This window comes from Leptinotarsa decemlineata, unplaced genomic scaffold (genome assembly GCF_025532065.1).
Source record: "Leptinotarsa decemlineata unplaced genomic scaffold, Ldec_3_MD MMD2_tig00000505_RagTag_RagTag, whole genome shotgun sequence".
Lineage (NCBI taxonomy): Eukaryota > Metazoa > Arthropoda > Insecta > Coleoptera > Chrysomelidae > Leptinotarsa > Leptinotarsa decemlineata.
Genome location: NW_027412549.1, coordinates 9,338,537 through 9,356,232, shown reverse-complemented (window position 1 = coordinate 9,356,232; position 17,696 = coordinate 9,338,537). Strand labels below are relative to the sequence as shown.

The following is a 17,696-nucleotide window of genomic DNA, read 5'->3' as shown; positions in this document are numbered from 1 at the left end:
CGAAAGACATCCAAATTGAATTGAAGGGGTTATATTTTTAGGAGTGACTAATTTCTGGGAGAGAGTTACTCAGTTTCAAATTGATTACTTCCTTCCTTTCTTCGAAAGATTCCCTCATCCCTTTTTTTTTATCACGATGGAGTAGTAGAAAGCCAAAAACTTTCTTTCCCAAAAAACATCCAAATTGTATTATAAATCACCGGTATGTACTCAATTTGATGAATGAGTTTTGAAAAACTGATTCAGTAACAAATAAAAAAAGAAATAACCCCAGAGTACTGAATTAAGCAGCTCATATTGAAGTTTTGGAAACATTTGCTGCAGAGCGCACGAGCTCCTTACGATCAGTATCAGGAACAGACTGGGATGTCACGCGAAACTATAAAAAAAGCATTGAAAATGCGTATATTTCATCCTTATGGAATGCAGATTATTCAAGAGCTCCACGAGAATGATCAAAATAGAAGAATAGAGTTTAGTGAAATCATGCCTCATCCAGTCAATACCATTCCTAATCTTCTGTTAAACATCTGTTTCAGCGATGAGTGATCATTGTTTCTGAATGGCAATGTTGATAGACAAAATTGTCGCTATTGGAGTGACAAAAATCCACATAGTTTTCAGGAAGGGCATACACAATACCCACAAAAAGTTAATGTTTGAGCTGGTACCTATTCTTGAAAATGCTATTATTGGTTCATCATTTCTGGAAGAAAACTTGACTGGCAGTCTGTACTCTGAAATGCTTGAAGTGACTATCAATCCTCTTATAACTCACGAGCTAGAAACTCAAAAGGATGCAGAAGGTGATACACTTTTGAAGGAGGATCTGTTACATTTCCAGCAGGACGGTGCTCCCACCTCATCATTTTCGACAGTAGTTGAACGAGAGATTTCCGGATAGATGGATTATCAGAAGGGGAGCAGTTGAATGGCCTCAGAGATCACCGGATTTAACACCCTTAGATTTCTTTCTTTGGAGGCATCTCAAATCTGTTGTTTATAAAACACAACCTTTTGATATTTAAGAATTTAAAAGACCAATTACAGCAGCATGCCAGTAAATTACTAGTTTAGAGCAAAATGGATGACATTTTAACAGTTCATAAGATAGGCGTGAGTAGATTTCATGTTTTAAATATCTCTCTCGCAAATAAAATTTTATTTTGTAAAAGGATAATAACCAACGAATAAAAAATTCCATGAGTAATACATTTATTCTAACTGTTCTGACCATTTTCATTGAAATGAGTCAATACAATAATCCATTTCAGAACAGGCTAATTCTAATTACATATTATGTAAGTTTAGAACCCTTTCTTTCGAAAACTACTCATGAAAAAAACTTCAGGGTATCAATGGAAGCCGAATTGAACGCCAATCAAAATAATGTTCCACTTGAAACCCCTTTTTATTTAAGATTTTAAGGGTAACATCTTCCCCTCTTTGGACTACAAATATTCCTTGAAGGTGTCCCCCTTGACTATATAATTAACCTGTTTCTTCGATTTCTCATATTATTATTCACTGGAAAGAAGATATTAAAGTGTGGGAAGTTTTCAAATTGACACCCTGTATGTATAGCGTACTACAAACCACCTTAAGTTGAGTATCAACCAATATTCATCTGTTATCTTCTCAAGGAAAGAACATGCATTGATACTTATTTTCATACAATATCTATAATACAATCTTGAATCGTTTGACTCAAATACGCGACCTTGGCTTTCTATTTGACCAAAAGATGTCATTCAGACTCGGTATATAAAGTACCCTATTTTCAGCTAATGAAATGTTGGGCTTCATAATAAGGAATGGTGGGGAATTTTCAGATTCATCAACCCTTACACTACTATTCAACTGTTATGTACGGAACAAATTAGAATATGGGGTATTAATATGTTAACCATATTATGCTACCCTTCCATGGAACGTATTCAAAGAACATTTTTGAAATATTCATTTTTGAAAAAATATAATGTTTTTACCCAGACTGCAACATTGATTACCCTATACTTCTCAATGAGATCAATTTCATCTCACTGAATACTAGACGTATCATTTCAACAATAACGTTCCTTCATAATATACTACATAATAATATAAGTTGCCAGCAAAAATTCTATTTATTATACTTCAACTGAATAGTAGGCATGCAAAGTTATTTACTGTGATCGTGGCAGACATATTAAAGAGACCACCTGTTTCAATCATTTGCAATAATGTGACATCAATATTGATAATAAATAGTTTATAATTGAAAAAAATCTTTGAATCTTCATTTTTTGATTTTTTGATTTTCATCTCGTGTTCATAGTTCAATTCTTTTTATTTTTTGGTTGTTGCTTGTATTTTATTTCATTGTAATTTCAGTTTTTTTTTGCTTAATATAATTGCTATTTTGCAGCTAACCTTTTTAATTTTTTTACAGATTCTTTCAGGGATTTCAAATCAATTTATATCATATTAGACAGTGTGAGTCCGAACTAATGAAATGGAAATCTCACATTAGAGTGTATTTTTTGACTGAGTTATGAAGTTTTCTATACCCAAATATAGGATCCTGAATATCATTTCGTATATGCAAATGTTTTCATAGTCAAATTAGTTTTCAGATATTGCTTTATTCTCATCATTGAAAATAAAAATGTCTGCTATTCAGACAATTCTATAAGATCTTGTGGAAATATTCATTACTAATACATGTCCATAGTTGATTAGAATTTCAAAGTTCCACTCTCTAAGTTACAAAATTTGAGAGTTTGACAGTTCGAATAACAAAGAGCAACCAATTCATATAATGACATTGAAACGAATGGGTTATCTGCATTTTTAATGGAAATATTCCATGTATCATAATAATTTCACCATTAACACACCATTTGCGGAAAATGCTGCCATTATAACTGTCATGGAGAGGGACAGTAACTTCATAGCGGTTTCTATATTTCTTTCTGTGAACCTGAAAAACATAATTGACAGTTGAAAAAAAAAACAAATCGATAATGAGACTGGAATTGAGACTTTTTTCATATCTATTATTTTCTCCTCACTTTTCAACTTCGGAAGAGAATAGTTCAGAAAGGATACAAATTATCAGTATTGTAAGTATGTGTCTCCTCATTAGAGTATACTAATAAGTTATATTGAATAAGTTTGAAAATGCATCTTCCTATGTATTTTGAGTTACAATGATGAAATTGAAGTATACGATCTCAAACAGTTAACGCTTTAACTCTCCGCATATGATTTGGCTTGACAAAAGCCTCAATGATTCGACAATCTTGGGTAGCCCGTTACAAAATTTCAGAAATTACACCCGATTCAGGTCCTTCCACTACCACTAGCATCATCGCATGGCATATGCCTTAAATGTGTGTGTGCAGTTTCAGCTTGCGCATGTTGGTTACTTAAAAACGTCATCACCCCTTTTCAACTCTACGCCTAAGATGTGACATCGAAAGCCGAAACGATTCGATAACATTGGGTAGCACGTCTCATGACGTCGGAAATTACAGCCGATTGTGGACCTCCCCTCACCACTAGTGACGTCGCATGACATATGGCCTTGGAAGTGTATGCAGTTTCAGCTTGCGCATGCTGGCATCTTTAATTTCATGTTTTCGAACGCTCACTGACAACGATCATTACTATGCAGTCGAACGCGACAGTGAGATGATTCTGCATTGCCGCGTTCAATCCGTAAAAAAAACCACTGGTGAGAAGACGCACTGCATGCCTCAATACGCTCTCAACTCTTTGCCATGGCAGTCCTATGAAGTTCATTAAGATCAGTCGTGTCAAAGATACGGCCCGCGGGTCGCATCCGGCCCCCGGGATGTATCACTATGGTTCGCGATCTCAATGTATCACAGAAAAACATGCGTGCTTAAACAAGCGAGAGAGTGTTAGTTTGGTACCTAGTTCTAGTAATGAATTTAATCATAGACAGTAACGCCGTCTCTTAGCAACAAGCGAAAATACCATATTATTTTTGTTGAGAACAATAGAATCTTCCACGCGCTTCGAGTTTAGACTAGAACCTTCCTTATCGATATAAAAGGAGTGCGTCGGCGCGACGTGAGTCTGTTGAGTCGAGTAAACGAAGCGATACGGTCGTGGGCGTGTGATATCCATAATTGTTGTGTCGAGTTCCATAATTGTTACGATTTCAGCATAATGTCAAAAAAATGTGAAGTTGATAGTGAGTGAGTGAGTGAGTGTGGAGTTTTTCAGTCTGAATGGAAAATTGCATGTTTTTTCATAGGATGGAAAGGCAAACCACTGTGTGGTTTGCCTCTTTGTAAGGAGTTATGTATGTATGTATATAAGACGTTATGATATGAATCATTGACGTTACACTGAAAAAATAAGAATGGACACATTGTCATCTTTAAAATCTAAACTTCAAGGTCAACAATCGATGTTTACTAAAACCTGACATCAATGAGCTTGTCAAAAACAATAGAAGTCAGGTGTCCGGTTCCTCAAGCTCAAAACAATAACCCTCTTTTATTACTTCGATAAAATTTTCAACATCCGTATAATATATACTACGTAATTGAAGAAAGGCATAAAGGCATAAGGCTGATTACGTGCTCGGAAATGCAGCTTGAATTAAAGTGAAAAGGCTGCTGCTCAATTAGTAACAACAGGAATGAAAACCAAAAGGAAATGCGAAATATTTTGAATATAAATGGGTGGGGGCAGTCAAATAATTCAAACATGGAATATCAGACAAAATCAATCTCGATTATACCGTTCTGATATAAGCGGAACCAGAAAAGGAGCATCGAATGCATTGAGGAATGCAAAAATGATTATCAAGAATATGAGGGAAAAACATTGAGTGAAAATGCCTAGATAATACCATTTGAAAGTAAATCTGGACCACTATTCACTGATCTGAGTGCCTTAAGAGCACCAAGTAGGGGTGCGGCAGGAGTTGCTCGTAGTTACACAATGTCTTACACATTCACATTCACTCTGTCCACAGATATCACAAATTCTGTTCAATGAGACTTCAAATCTGAATATGGTTTGGCACTAATTATTACATCAAGCTCGAAAACCGAACTAGGTTCATTAATGATCGCAAAAGCTGAGAAATTAAAGCAAAGAACTTGAGAATCAGAGAATAAGAGCTGAACTGCTCACCAATCCCAAAGGGTCTAGATACTTCTGCTCGGTAGCTAAAGGTGTAAATCAAAACTATACAAAATCCACAATTCCACCACTAACACAAGCAGATGGTTCAATTGCAACAACAGCTATAGAAAAAGCAAATCTACTAGCTGAACAATTCACTTCCCACTTCACAGTCGATTTTCTGGGAAAGACACCACCCACTCGTACTAGTATTTTTCAGACTTTTCAAACTCTCTTACAAAGAAGGATTTTTCCTTCTTGTAGGATGATTGCAAGAAAAATCTTCCATATAACTATAGACCAGTTGATTTGCCATCAGTGAAACCAAAAATCATGGAGAAAGTCGTAAACCACCTAATATTTGGAAGGCTTCAACATCTTGAGCGATCATTAATATGGCTTTCGGAAACAAAGATCAACAGGCGACCTTCTATCGAATTTCACCCATATTTGGAATAACGCAATCGACAAACATGAAGAGTGAAGAACTGTTGCGCTTGATATTTCTAAGGCCTTTGAAAATTACGGCCAAATGCAATAATTTTCGTACATGGCTCTCCAGCTTCCTGAAAGAACGTTTCCTGCTAGTTGCCGTCGATGGATATCTCTCAAATACTTTAACCATCAACGCTGGTATTCCCCAGGGATCCGTATTGTCTCCAACCCATTTTTTATTGTATATCAACGACTTATTGGAAAAACAAGAATTCAATAAATTGTTTTGCTGACGGCAGCATACTTGTCATTCAATTTGTATTCCATCAGTTGCGGATGCACATCTTCACCGGCAGCAGGAGGTTGCATATCTTAATGAGGATCTAGAAGTGATTTCGAATTGGGGTGAAAGTAACCAGATTCAATTCGATACAACAAAAACCCAGGCATCGGTTTTCTCCAAAAAGATAAAATGCTTCCGAACCGGATATAATAATGACAGGACAAACAATTGCGCTTTCTGCCTCGATAAGTTTCTTGAAGGCCAGTATGTCTCGGCACAATCATGTCGCTGGAATTGCAAAGGCTGCTTCTCAAAACCTCGGAACACTATTTCGAAACAGAAAACTGTACACACCTCAGCAATTTTTTACGCTTCATAAAGCTCAGATCAGACCTTCTTTGGAGTATTGTTATCATGTATGAAGCTCCACCCCTAAGCCTACCCTGAAGTTGCTGAATTTCATCTAGAAAAAAGCCAATCCCCTGATCTTTCTCTTTTCTATAGATACTTTCTCGGGAAGTGTTCAAGTAACTTGGCACATTCGATTCCACCAATAGCGATACATATCAAAAATGAGCGATGGACTGTGGCAGCTCATTGTTTTAATCTCCAGCGATCCGAATCCAATGTGAATCGCTACTTTCGCACAGACACCGCTCCTAGAGCTCCTTAGTGATTTTTCTGTAGTGCTTGTGTTTTGTTCCCAAATGAAACCATATCATTAACTGAAGTAATTCAGTTACGAACTTTAACAATATTACAGGTAAATCAGACTTATCTATTTAATTAGTTTACGTTTCGAACAAGCTACCATTCTACAGTAGAAAAAAACAAATTTGTAATTTATCTCTTTCGAATTCACACTGTAGCGTATTATCGTTGGATCTCGGTCAGTGAAAGAAATTCATTGAAATGATCAGGTTCAATAGTTTTTGGAATACGAACCCTTATATACAGTGTCACACATTGAGTTCGCGACATATGGAAGTTTTTTTATTAATAAATATAAGAAAAATTTAACTTCGCATTTAATTTGTGCTTAAAAAATTAGTGAAAAACAGTTTCTTTCCTTTTGCCGCGTTCTACTCGAAACCTGTCAAATTTGACATTATTTTCAAAAATCCTTAAAAAATCAGTTTTTTGTAAATTTTGGAAAATGACAAAGAGAAAAGTTGCTGAATTTTCAATTTTATACCCATGCTCGAAATTGGACTCTCTACTGTCACTTCGATGTTTTTCCAATTTTTTCAATTTTCAAAATCTTTCGCTCTATCGATTCGAACAAAACATGATTCAAATTCCATATTTTTTATGAATACGAGACTTCAATGTCAGAAAATATCCGCATTGGCCTGCTATCGAAAAAAGTAGTAAATACACTTCCAGACATTCGTCTTTGTTGCTAGATTTTTATTCAGTTTGCAAATTTTTCTATCAATCATTCATTTACAAACTAACCCGAAATATCATATTTTTCTGTTAACTAAACATTGACCTACAGGTTAATAACTATTCAAAAGACTTACGTTCTAGCGATTTGTACTAAACATGATATGATTTTTTTTTGATTTTAAACATAACAAGACCAATGCAACATATCGGAAAAAAAATAATAGGTATCGATCAAAATTTCCCTTAGTAGGCATTTGAAACAAATTTTTGGTTTTGGTTAATGTCAAATTATTGCGTTTCATGAATCGAGTTGTTTTGTGTACAGATTTTCGTACATTCATAATTAACGAATAAGTTTTATGTACAATGTTATCCACACAAGACAAACTGGAGATCGTTCTTTTATGTGGTCAGAATTTATCATATCGAAATGTTTCAATCACCGGCATCCACGAAGAAATATTCACTTTAGTACCATGGAAAGGATATTGAAAACATTAAGTAAAACTAGTTCTGTGGACAATCGTTTCAAGAAACCACATAATCGATAATGAAGAAGAACAACTCAATGTTTGTTTGAGCGTTGTTGAAAACGAAAAAACTAATATTAGGAGCATTAGTGAAGATACGGGATTGGCAGAGAAACTGTGAGATGAATTTTGCACAAAAATAAATTTCATTTCTAACACAAAGTTCATACACACTCCTAAAGGGAGAGATTTCGATATACGAGCAGGGTTTTCATTTTGGTTCCAAAGTGAGAGAGAAAATGATATCGCATTTCTCTACAGGATTTTATGGAACAACGAGGCAACTTTCACGTCGAACGGAACAGTTAGTTTCCAAAATTGTCGCTGGTGGTCCAACAATAGTCTAAATTTTGAAATAGAATACCGTGACCAATATTCATTCAAAACAAATGTATGGTGTGGGTTATTACATAACCAAATAATTGGACCATATTTTTTAAAACAAAATTCGAACGCAGATATGTACAGAAATTTCATTATGAAGCAGTTGTCTGAAGTTTTGGATTACCTGCCTCTAAGTGTTAGACAAAATTTGTAGTATCAGCTTGACGGGGCACCGATCCACCAATCGGTAGAAGTGGAAAAGTGTCTCAGTCAGATGTTTAGGGGCAAAGTGATAGGACGTGATTGGAAAGATTATTGGCCACCTAGATCACCGGACTTATCTCCGATGGAACTTTTTCTATGACTGCTTTCACTTTCCATATTGCTCGCAGAGTAAAACTGATGTATAATGATATTTATATTCTTTCAGTACTTAAACAAATCCCTTGGTTTTTACCTGATATATTTTTTATATAGGTACTGTTAATCCTTTCCCTAGAAATGAAGGTATCTAATATTGTGACGTCGACTACATTATAACTTTTAGGAATGGATTGAATCTATAGAATGGATATTATTTCTCTTTCATGTTCATCTAGGCTAGGTATCAAACATTATTTATTCATTATGTATTATATTATTATGTTATTCAAAAAGGTATTTCCAATTTCAGAGTTTTTATAACAAAAATTTCACAACTGTCATTAGTGTTGAAACAGACTTAAATCTCCATAACTGAATTATAATAACAGATAAAAAAAATTAATATTCACTCTACGTATTATTCAACGAATGTTACGCTCATAAATGTTGACCTAATGGCACTCAGCTGATGGGCCAATATTCATATCTATATCTATCTCACGGCAAATTTAATCTGCTGTTCTTTTTTCCTCCCCACAAACATCTCTGAGTAGGCAATGTTGCCATTTATAAATTTTCATCGCAGAATATAATTAAATGTTTTTATATTCATTTAATGAACATTGATGCAGTTGAATACTTTAGGAGAAAGTTTCTTCAATGGTCATTTAGCTGCATGTGTATGATTTAGATAGAAGGTGATGAAAAATATAGAATCACAACATGACAACAATGTTTTCGTTTCAATGCAATAATATTTCTGAGAATTTAGTGCCTACTATTATGGAATTTCAGTAAATTATTATCTATATTACCTTTAACCTGTACATAATCACCTGTTCTACACTTTTTTCCTCAATATTTAAGTGTCATGGTTATTATTTCTGGATGAAATCACTTCAATTTCATTTGAGGTGTCTCAAAATATAATTTCAACTGGGTTCGTATCCTCTTGAAGTCATATCTTTCTTATATTTTTGTATTTCCACAATGTTTATGTTATACACTCTAAACAACTGTAACATATTCACGTATATGAAATCCGAAGTGAAAGCCCAATGATATATTCAGATCTCTATCAGAATATCATGTGTTACATTAGATGATTTGATCGATTTTTGGCTTGTTACTGCAAAATCCTTCCTTAAAACTTCAATGTTTTTTTCACTCCCGGATTCACAGCAGTCGTTACTGATTTGATATTTGATATGTTCATCAAACCATTTCCACAAGTATATCTGCACAGTTACCTAATTTTCTATATTGAAATACCAAGTTGTCTTTTTATCCATTCCATTCATATATTCCTCACGAAAACTATTGTCTTTCATTATTTCATTTTCTGAATCCTTCTAACTCTTTATGTGGATTCAAAAAAAGCACTTTGATGTAAAAATGTGGCATATTTATGATTGAGCTACAAAATGATGATATATCTTCCTATTTAACCCTTTAAATCCCTTTTTTGTAATCATCTCCCAGCATGATAATTATACAACAGGTAAATGATTTCAAATGACATTCAAATGCCATGCTGATGAGGCCAATAGCCAGAAACACGTGTCCACGGTTTGCCCCCCTTTTTTGGAGTGTTGTGTCCACGAATTGTTTCATTTTTGATTTGTATCATGCACACTCGATAATCGGTTAATGCAGTCAAGCTGCTGGAAAATAATTCCATGAAATTCAAAAAATAAATAGATAAGTACTTTTTGATTATTTTCATACTGATTTCAATTTAAGAGCCACCGGTAGAAAAAAGCTTGGCAAGTTGACTTGGTTGTCACACCAATAGGTGGTTCCACTTATGTTTCGCTTGCGTTTATGCAGCTATTTTCATCAAGTACTTCATTGGTTTTTCTCATTTTGTCTTCAATCGAGGACCGCCTACCCGGTACTGACGATGCCCAATAGGCTGAAACAGCTGTCTACCGGTGGCTCTTAAATTGTGGCTCCATAACTGCTTGACGCTTTGTTTATTATTTTGAATCTAAATCCTAGTTTCTTTATCCAATTCTGAAGAGTTTTGTCACAGCAGCTCACATTATGGCCGGAAGTATTCAATTTATTTCTTATGATTTCAGTTGTAGGAATCGCATTGCTTTTGTAACAGTCGCGTATTGTTTTCTTCAATGACTTTATTAGATGAACATCTGAAGGTTTTGATAATCCCGTATCACATCGCGTCTTGCGTTCATAAGGTTTGTTTTTAGCTATTTTATGTACAGTTGAGAAAGGAATTTCGGTCAAATCTGATGTAGCTTGTAATAGTTTGTTTCTCTCGAAACCACACTTGAGATGTAGATTCTTATATACATTGAAACATACTCTCTGTGTTTCAATATTCAAATGCATACCAAACTTATTCACTGTTATCTCTTTTTCGCATTGTTCACCATCGCTATTGCAATCACTACCCTTGAAAAAAATCTGCGTTGTTATCACACTCGTTATTACTATTAGTACTTGTCCAAGGACGCCACATTTTAAACAGATAACAAAAATTTCAAGTAATTATAACTGCACCAATATTGGATTTCAACACTCAAATCGCGATCAGTTCCTGAACTGAACACGACGGCGATAATCATCCTCGCATTTCCCGATTTCTATTTGTCACCGTGAAATGACTTCAAATTCAATTTTATGAGTCTTCAGCCAATCATAAAACTCGGTTAGTAAAAATTGTATTGGTTTTTTGGCCTTTGAGAGCGCCGCCAACTTCAAGATTATACAATATCGTTTACTTCGACTATACCGCTATAGCAGAGGGTCGAGAGCATACTGACACATACAGTGCGTCCTTTTACCACTGGGTCTTTTCACAGACTGAACGCGTCACTGCAGACGACGCAGTGACGACGTCACAGTGACGTCGTCACGACGTCACTGTGACGACGTGAGGTGACGCATTGTGAGTCACGGTGAGAAAAAACTGCGGGTGGGTAGACCCCCGCAAGTTGAAACGCAGTTTGAGCCTACAGATCTTAGGTGACGTGTCTCTTGCCTTTCGATTTTCAAATGGATTTGGTTTATGAGCTTTCAATTGATATCAGCTCCGAATCTGAGTCAGAAAATGATGAGGAGGTTGAATCGATTATTTCTGCTAGCTTCATATCGCTTTCCTTTGCCACTTCCTCCCATATTGAACTTATTAATTTCGTTCGCAAATAGTCCTCATGGCTAGTGTCGTACAAAACGCGACGATTTCTAACTGCCTCTATTAATTTTTTCTCCATTTTACTTGACACGCCGAGAAATCTGCGAAAGGAGGACTGCGTAACGCAGGGTCACGGGCCGTGAAAACTGCGTCACGTCACCCTGCGTCGGATCTTGCGGGGTTCCTATCATTTGTATGGTTCGCAGAAATTCAACGTGACTTACCCTGCGTCACCTCACGGACCTGCGTCTCAAATTGCGGCCGGCCTTAGCGTCGTGTTTGATTGCATAGTAGCTAGCGGCACAGAATAGTAAACAATCAGAACGGAGAATGTTCCTCTTGACGAAAATCAAGTAGTTTTCATAAAAGAGCTCTAAAACAACGCATTTTAAACTTACCATTTCAACCTTTTTCTTTAAAAAATTATTTAAATGCTTAAAAAAAAGGGATGAAATAATGCATTCAACTTTTAAAGGGATTCGTTTCTATTTAACCATTTGGCTACATCGGTTATAGCTAATGAAGGACAATGAATCTGTTACCTGTATGAGACAAACAAAGATGACATATTTCAGAGGCGTGCTGTTCTGTTTACTTATGTTCCGAGTTCCGAGACATTCTGTGACATATGACATTTTGTGCACCTAACCTATCTTCCTCTATATAAATAAATAACAAAACTGTTGTTTATGTGGCTTGTGGAGGTGGTATTGAACTATAATGTGTATTTTGCCTTAATTGTTGATTATTGAAGATAATTTTCCTTTTTTAAAGTAGAATATCTAGGTACTTATAAATTATTCCAACTTGATATAGGCGCTGTTGCCAATATGTGAATTAGAAACAAATCCCTTTAAAAATTAAAACCCAACATTCTAAATATCAATTTGAATACTTTTCGAAGTGAATTTGAAAAACTCATGAATTAAACTCAACTTTATTTTGTTCAAACTTGCATTTGCTGTAATAACCCAAATTGAGGAACATTTTCCATTGTAAGTGACCATTGGCGGGAAAGATTGCGTATCGTCGTGGCGCATCCTAATCTTGAGGCGTTTTCTAGCGCTCATGTAGTCATAGAATTGTAGTCACTGAATATCAATATCATAATGCAAGATCATTCTATATATGGTTTTCAAATAAATCTTTCATGATGTTTAAAATATAATTCAATGACTATATATCAAAAAAATAAACTGATAAAAATCTTCTGATAATCTGAGTATTGTTGGAACATTTTTTGTTTGGTTAATGACATCCAAAAAATGTGCTACAAATGAAAACAAAACAATTCAATTGAATCACTCATTTATTCATTCATTAAGCCCTGGATGAAAATTTATATCTGCTAATAAGAAATATAACTACAAAATATCACATTCTCAACTCATACAATCCTTCATTTTTTTCAAATTGGCCACACACCTAGAAATGCTGGAATCGCTATTTGCTATCATTTCGCAAACTTCATCCTATTGGTAACATCTTCGTTGTTTTTTTTAACTTTCAATTATTTCTGAACATTATTCTCATATCTTTCAAAATACGAATAGAATATGAATTAAATCAGAACTTGGAATATTCCTGGCGAAGTGGTAATATTAGCCCCAACAAAACTTCTCTTTATCATGATACTACAAGCCAAACGTAGTCAGTCTAATATGCCAAAACTTCCCTTCATGATTCCTTCATACGCACTGTGATTCATTACCAAAAAGTGGGGATAGTGACACTACTTGGTCTCTAGTGTGTTTTCTGGCGTTTAATCGTATTCGAGCATGTATTCAAAAACGATTCATAGTGACGTCATTAATGATAAAATTCGCCAGAATTTTTACAAACTGTTCAATTTTCTTTAATCTCAATCAGAATTGGTGCATACAATTTTTTGCATGAATATTACAAATGTAGCTGCATTTTTGAAACCGGTTTACCAGAATTCTTTTTCTTATTCAAAATATGGACCAACAACAACAAAATAAAACAGAAACTGACAACTGACGTAACGTAACGTCACATTCCGTTTCAAAACCAACCTCACGCTAGTTTTGAATCGTCATGAATACGTTTCAACGCCAGAATGAATTTATTTGAATCACTGATGAATACTTTATACGTTTTGAATACATGAGCGCCAGAAAACGTCTTTTAGCATGCTACTGTGTTCAAGTTACCAGTACAGTAGTAGGCTCTCTCACCACGTGACCTTCAACCGCTCTTGATGAGATTCTCAGTGCTGTAGTATCGAAGGATTTGACGGTACCACGAACATCGGATTAGTTATAATAAACGGTTGGAAATTGATATTGTGTTCAGTTTATTCGCTGTTATTATTATTGTTTTTAGTTTTTGTAGTTAGTTATAAGTAATTTACCACAAAATATTCTATAATAACCCTAAATTTCGTTTTTATATGAGCGTACGGCTTTGTGAATTAATGAATGAAAGTAGTCGGAGTGGTTGATTTTTACTATGTTACCAGCATGCGCAAGCTGAAACTGCACATACATTCAAGGTCTTATGACATGCGACGTCACTAGTCGTAGAAGGAGGTCCAAAATCGGGTGTAAAGTCATGTGACGTGCGACCCGAGGTTATCGAATCGTTGCGGCTTTCGAAGTAAACTCAAAGGCGGAAAGTTAAAAGAGGGTTCATAGTAATGATGTAACAACTCATGGTCATGTGATGTCCATCGCATCCCAAAACTAAGTCATAGGAGGAGATTGGAAAAGGGGTTCATGGTTGAAGTCAGTGTGGTGGCATCGGGAGAAACATCAGGAGGGAAGTCCTCAACCAACATTAGAAAAGTATTATTACCCACTCAAACAATACACATTTATCCCATAGGCTCAGGTATCACTACAACAAAAAAGCTGATGAGTGTGTCAGATACGGATCATCGACTTACTCGATGGATAGGCTTTGAATCAGATGTGGGAGTAGCAAAATTGTTGAAAAAAAAACATGAAGGGTACTGGCAAAAATATAGCGAGGAACATATACTGAAATACCTTTATGAAAGTGAACTGAATAACTACTTTAACTCAACAGGGATCAGCTTATAATCGTTTCAGGGTTAACCATTGAACAATGTCCATTCACAGAGCACCTGAACGAAATAGTGTAGTCGATGTAACGGAGGGATAGAGACAGCTCGTCATGTTTTATGTGAGTATGAGGCACTGGACACAGAAGGCGAATAATTTATGAGAAAACCATATTTTGTACAGAAGAATATGACAAGCATTACTGTACAATTAGTTCAGCTAACAATATTGTTGAAATATTGATAATTATTTCAAAACAAATACTTTCATTTGAACACTGCATATATTATATTGTGTAAAAATCCTGTTAATGACATCTGATTCAATTCCATAAAGAATATTTGGAATACAAACTGAGTAAGGAAAATTGTTTTCTGTATAATTTAGTGTACATATAAAAGTATTTGTTTCTTCTTTCAAAATAGATCACTTCCTTCCTTTCTTTGGAAGTTTCCCACATTTTTCTGTATTAAGATGGAGTGGTAGAAATCCAAAAACTTTCTTTCACAAAATATTAAGAAGTGTTCTGACAAAATTATTCATACTCACCCAGGTACACTGAGGCACGACACGTTCATGATTAAACCACCGCTAAAATTGAATATAATAATAAATAGGATAAATTGCCAATCTTTATCAAAAACCACCGATAAATGACTTCTTGGTTGGGCATTGCAAAAAATAATAAATGACACAGAAAGTATCATTCTAATCATCGTTACACCTATCCAGATGGGATAATTGGATTTCTGAAAAATAAGTGTTGATTGTTAATATTTAACCATCAGACATATTTTTTTATGCAGAATATCAAAATAATAATGATTGAAATGAAAATTCAATCGTAATTTTCGAAATAGAAGTTCAATGAAATAGTTTACGTAAATGTTATAAGTACTACAGGTACTTTTCTAATAAAATAATTCCAAGGTAATAATATTATCACATTCATTACTAATATTTTCTTCTCTGGCTGGTGAGTGGAAAACTCATAAACGTGGTACAGTAAAGAGGGTTTTTTCTCCAAACGGACAAAACAAAAACAAATCAGAAACTCTGACGTTCTTATCATAATTGCAACATTTCACTGACAGTTTTGAAGCATTTTATGGATACGAGCAGTATTGCGATTGTTTCGATTGTGATTTAAGAATCCAATCTGAACTTGGGAACATAAAAGGGTATCTGTTTCCGTACGTTCAACTGAAAACTCGTTATTGGGTATTTGTATCTAGCGACTTTATGTAAAAAAATTGACATCATGAAAATTAAGCAACTGAAGAAACTAGCAAGTTTATTTTCCATCAATAAAAATATCAACTTTATATAGATAGTATTCCGCTTGGATATGTTCCTATTGACTAGATTTATAAGGTTTTCTAATTCGCTACATGACAGTCTTACAAAATCATGAAACATATTTTGTAATTTCGAATTTGTCAAAATTTTTATTGGTTCAAAAACATCAGATAAAAGAGATTTCATCTTGATTTGCAATGCTTATTTTCTTCGAACGAATTGAATACCGATCAAAAGCAATAATAAAGAAATTTTACTAAACATAGAATTCGAATGTGAAAAAAAAATAGCTAAAGACTACACATTTGTTGTTTTCAGTAGAGTAGAAACAGAGTTTTTGATTCATTTCTGTCTTGTTTTCTTTACTGGTGTTTTTCAATCAACAAACTAAGTACAGATGATTGGCCAGTTTGGTCAAAAACCGTCTTGGAAGAAAGAAATTCAGTTAAACTGAGACAAACTGGGCGGTTTTTGTTCCAGAAATGTTTTGTTATCAATAGGGACATTAAAAATCTCTTTATATTCCACCATATTCACTTTTGATGCTATTAAAATGTGTTGATGCCCTGAAACAATGTTTGCGTCATCATCATATTATGTTCAGCAAAACAAATTTCAATACCGAATTCGGCACTAGGGAATATTTTTCAACATTCATCCATTCAATTCTCTAACTACCTGTTCATCTCTTTTCATTACGTCAAGTCTCTTACCGTCACTTTTCCCAAGGAAAGTATTCTTCCTACCATGCTGGTAATATCGGATAGCAAAAAGGTGATGACTGGAGTGAAATATTTTTCTGAAATTTGAATATAAAAAAATATATGAAAAATAATTCAAGTGATAATGAAGTTATATGAATTTTTTAACCTTGAGAAAAAGAATTATATTTGAAATATTATCTATCATTTTATTTTCAACTTGAATTCTATTTGAAAATTATCTAATCTCATTTGGAAATTATCTGGTTACCGTGCAGTTTTATTGACGCGTATAAAGCATCGCCGACATACACATTTTCAGCTATCAGAAAACAGAGATCTCAATTGTTATACATTCGCGAGCGTCTCAGCGGCGATTATCTCGATACTAAAAGTACTTACTCATAACTTTCCATCAATAAAACGTGATCTTATTTGAAAAGCATCAGCATTTTGAAGTATCTTGACCATTTTTGACGCCATATCTACGACTATAAGTCACTCTATCAATATTTTGGGACAGATTAGGTCAGATCAGATTCCAAAGTGAGTGGGCGTTCAAGTATCTGTTGAGTGACTCAGTCTAGTAGCACTGATGAGATCTTGATGGGTCGAAACAGCGCTGTCTGGTGAAATTCATCTAGTCGTCCAGTAGTAAAAGACAGAATAAATTTCGTTAGGCGGTGGGTTTCTAATTTGCAACTGGTCACCTTCAGAATTGAGTCCTCTGACAATCTCATCAAAGGCGTCTTCGTAGGGAGAGATATCGACACCTCTACTACCTACATATGATGATTCAAAATGGCAGTGTCCTCTAAGTGAGCCTGATGGACAACAAAGGTATTCCCAAGGGTGTATAAATGAAGAAATGAATTCTATCTTGATAGATTTTGCCAGAAGTCTAAAACTATTCTTGCCTCATTGATGAAACCGTTTGCAGAGTCCTGCATTGCAAAGAAGTCAGCAGTTCCGTTACTTCCTGGACTGATGTGGTGAGGAATTTATGTCAGAGAT

The 17,696-nt window shown here is 34.8% G+C and overlaps 1 protein-coding gene across 1 annotated transcript in view; it reads right to left on the bottom strand.

The window, feature by feature from the left end:
* Window positions 1–2,816: 2,816 nt before the first annotated feature.
* Window positions 2,817–17,696, bottom strand: part of LOC111507731 (equilibrative nucleoside transporter 3) — a 50,888-nt gene continuing 36,008 nt past the window's right edge. Inside the window, exons 6-8 of the mRNA XM_074173890.1 lie at window positions 16,695–16,780; window positions 15,232–15,431; window positions 2,817–2,962 (exon numbers count right to left, since the gene is read on the bottom strand). Coding sequence (XP_074029991.1) covers window positions 2,854–2,962; window positions 15,232–15,431; window positions 16,695–16,780 — 395 coding nt within the window. The 3' untranslated portion in view covers window positions 2,817–2,853. The remainder of the gene's footprint in view (window positions 2,963–15,231; window positions 15,432–16,694; window positions 16,781–17,696) is intronic.